At 30.1% G+C, this 3,451-nt stretch overlaps 1 protein-coding gene across 1 annotated transcript; it reads left to right on the top strand.

Annotated features, from left to right (window-relative positions):
• The first annotated feature begins 203 nt into the window (after positions 1-203).
• Positions 204-2,037, top strand: LOC105851801 (serine/threonine-protein phosphatase 7 long form homolog). Its single transcript, XM_012713671.3, has 3 exons — positions 204-835; positions 928-1,018; positions 1,111-2,037. Exons 1-3 carry the CDS (start codon positions 267-269, stop codon positions 1,951-1,953), a joined length of 1,503 nt encoding a protein of 500 aa, XP_012569125.1. The 5' UTR covers positions 204-266; the 3' UTR covers positions 1,954-2,037.
• The last annotated feature ends 1,414 nt before the right edge of the window (positions 2,038-3,451 follow it).

The following is a 3,451-nucleotide window of genomic DNA, read 5'->3' as shown; positions in this document are numbered from 1 at the left end:
AATTATAAAAATTAAGAATGAAACTATTACCCATAGAAATAACTTTTTTCTTCAAAGCATTGTCTTTAAATTCCCTTGTAAAATTTTGTGCAATATGTCGGACGCAGAACATATGCTTTGACGGAGGATCTTGCCACCCATTATCTTGTCAAGGTCATGTAACCAAAAAACCAAATGATTCCATATTACCATATTTACATGCGGCTGGCTTTGGTGAAGTTGTAAAACTCGGAAACTATAAGATAGATGTCGGTCTCATCACTGCTATGGTTGAGAGATGGAGACCTGAAACTCACACATTTCATCTTCCAATAGGTGAGTGCACAATAACTTTGGAAGATGTTTATTACATTTTAGGATTAAACGTTTCCGGTTTACCTGTTAGTGGTTCCAATTTTGTGCAAGTAAAACAAATCTGTCAAGATTACTTAGGAGTTATCCCACCCGATGGAGCAACAAAAGGTAATTCTATTAAATTAAAGTGGCTTAAGGATACATTTGACGATGTTGGTGAAAATGCATCTGAATTAGAAAAACAAGCATCATGTCGAGCATACATCCTACGTATGATCGGAGGGTTATTGATGCCTGACAAATCCAACAACCGTGTACATCTAAAATATCTTTCACTATTAGGAGATTTAAACAAAGTATCCCAATATAGTTGGGGTTCAGCTGTTTTAGCTACACTTTATAGAGAATTATGCCTTGCAACGAAACCTGGTGTAATATCTATGGGAGGATGCGCATTATTGTTGCAAAACTGGGCATGGTATCGTTTGTCTTGTGTCGCTCCTGAATCTCCCAAACCATGGATATTTCCACTTGCACAGAGGTAACTATATTATTTTTATATTTTTTTTAAAAAACCAATTGCTTACCATATTAATAATTTTATTACATTTTTATTTTTATTATATTCGACAGGTTTAATTCTGGTGGTCTAAATTTTGCTAAAGTTCCTCATAACGACGTAGAAGGATATCGAAAAACAATTGATCACATGATGGTTGAGGAAGTAATATATTAAATCACATTTATTTGAATTTTTTTAAATATTTTATTATTTATACTTGTTATAATTACTTTAGCTTATTTTTTACATGTCAGTTTTATTGGAGACCTTATCTCGGGTTCCAACATGAAGTTTCAGAAGAAGATAGGGCCACTTGGAGTGCATGTACTTATCTACTCTGTTATCATATTGTTGAAAAACATCATACAGATAGGGTCACACTCCAGTTTGGTTTACATCAACAAATACCACAACCACCAGAGGACATGAAATCGTATCACGAGGTCGACATGAGGCGTGGGATTGATGATAATTGGACTTGGGTTTGGAGGGAAGAAATAAACCATTGGAATGAGCGCCATAATTACGTGTTGCAAGGTAACATCGTACAAGGTGTTTTATGTCATAGCACAGAATATATGATTTGGTTTAGACAACACACCAAATTGTTTATATCTGTAGAACAATATCTTCGTGATCCCCGTTTACAACCGCCGTCATATCCTCGTGTGCAATCGACCTCCCAATCAACCCCACAACACCAATACACAGCAGGACCGTCTTCATCATCACCTCACATACACGTCGCTACTGAAGTTCCATTTTATGATCCACCACCATCTCAGTATTACGTTCCGTCGGTGCCAGAAATACCAACACCCGGTTATCCGACAGAAGATGGGCTTCTCTATAATTTGTTTGGAACTCAGTGCACAACTCCTGAGTCGGCATATGTTGTATTTGATTCAATGTATAATCAACAATCCCAAAATGTAATGGAACCAGGTGGCAGTGGTTCTAATCCATCTACAGCTTACATTGAAGAAAATGATCAAAATGACGATGAACCGGAAGAACCGCAACTTGTTCAGAGAGCTAGACGAGTTCGGCGACATCGTACATGTGGGACTGGGGGTCATTTAGGTGGACATCATTGATATAAATTTAATGTATTTTGTTTTTTCAAATTTGATTGATGTACTTTTTTATTATTAATTTAATGTATTTCATTTCGTTTTCAAGTTATCAATATCAATTTCTTTTCATTTAATTGTTATTATTATTTAATTTTTAATATCATTTTAAGTATAATAATTTTTAATTAAAAGTATAATAGTTATTTATTATAATAATAACAATAATTAAAATATAACATTTATTAATAATTAATTATTAACGTATTTTTAATTAATTATTAGTATTTTTATTTTTTAAATAATTAAATTAATAATTTAATGTATTTCATTTTATTTTCATGTTATCAATATAAATTTCTTTTCATTTAATTGTTATGATTATTTAATTTTTATTATCATTTAATTTATTTATTTAATCACTTTAATTATAATAATTTTTAATTATACCTATAATAATTATTTATTATAATAATAATAATAATAATGATAATAATAATAATAATAATAATTAAAATATAAATTTTATTTATAATTTATTACTATACTTTATTGTAATTTAATATTAGTATTTTATTTTTTAAATAATTAAATTAATAATTCTAATAATAAACTAACTTTAAAATATAACAAAAAAAAAAAAACAAACCCAGTGGGAGGTCGCTTCCCCAGGAAACGACCCCCTGTTAGCATTAAAAAATTTCCTCTTCAAGAGGTCGCTTCCCCAGGGAACGACTTCCTGAAGGAACGAAAAAGTAGGACATTCAGAGAATATTGTTTCAGAGTAGGGTATTTGGGGAATAAAAAAAAAAAAAAAGAGGATATAAGCATCTTAAACCCTTTAATATTTCTAAAAAATAAATGCAACATTCTCTTTTTTGATAGTTTAAGTTCTTACTTAGAAACTTGTATATTTTATGACCTAAATTATTTTCTTCAAATATTTCTCATCAAAACTTTCTTAAAAAAAAATCAGTTAACTCATTTGTAGAACAAACATAATAGAGAGGGGATAGTATTGTGGGTTTGTTGAGGTCTTTTATGGGACTCAAATGGTAGATGGTTTATAGGCTACTCTAGAAATTTAGGTGGGTGTGATGCAATCAATACAGATATGTTAGACATGTAGAAATAATGAGTCAGGCACTTCCAGGTAGAAAACAATTCTAAAGGGATTGTTAATATGAATATGTAAAGTGTTATTTTCATCGGAGGCGTACTACCTTACTTCATTATTTTTTTTAGTTAAAATATTTGTTAAAAAGAAAAGAAAAAAAATTAGGGCATAAACCTAATCCAATAGAAAAAAGAAATGTAAAAAATGTTGTTCAAATCAAGCAAGTTTTTGGACTTGTGGCAAAGATAAGCTTCTTCTTATGCAGTAGAATGATTATTCAAATCATTAGCATATTTATCTTTAAAAAAAATTATGCAAAATCTTCTAAGATGTATATTATTGTTAATAATAATAATATTGAGATATGTCATACCATCCACCAAATCTCTTAAATGTAAATTTGTT

This window comes from Cicer arietinum, chromosome 3 (genome assembly GCF_000331145.2).
Source record: "Cicer arietinum cultivar CDC Frontier isolate Library 1 chromosome 3, Cicar.CDCFrontier_v2.0, whole genome shotgun sequence".
Lineage (NCBI taxonomy): Eukaryota > Viridiplantae > Streptophyta > Magnoliopsida > Fabales > Fabaceae > Cicer > Cicer arietinum.
The sequence above is the reverse complement of the archived record's forward strand: the minus strand, read 5'-3'. Positions and strand labels throughout refer to the sequence as shown.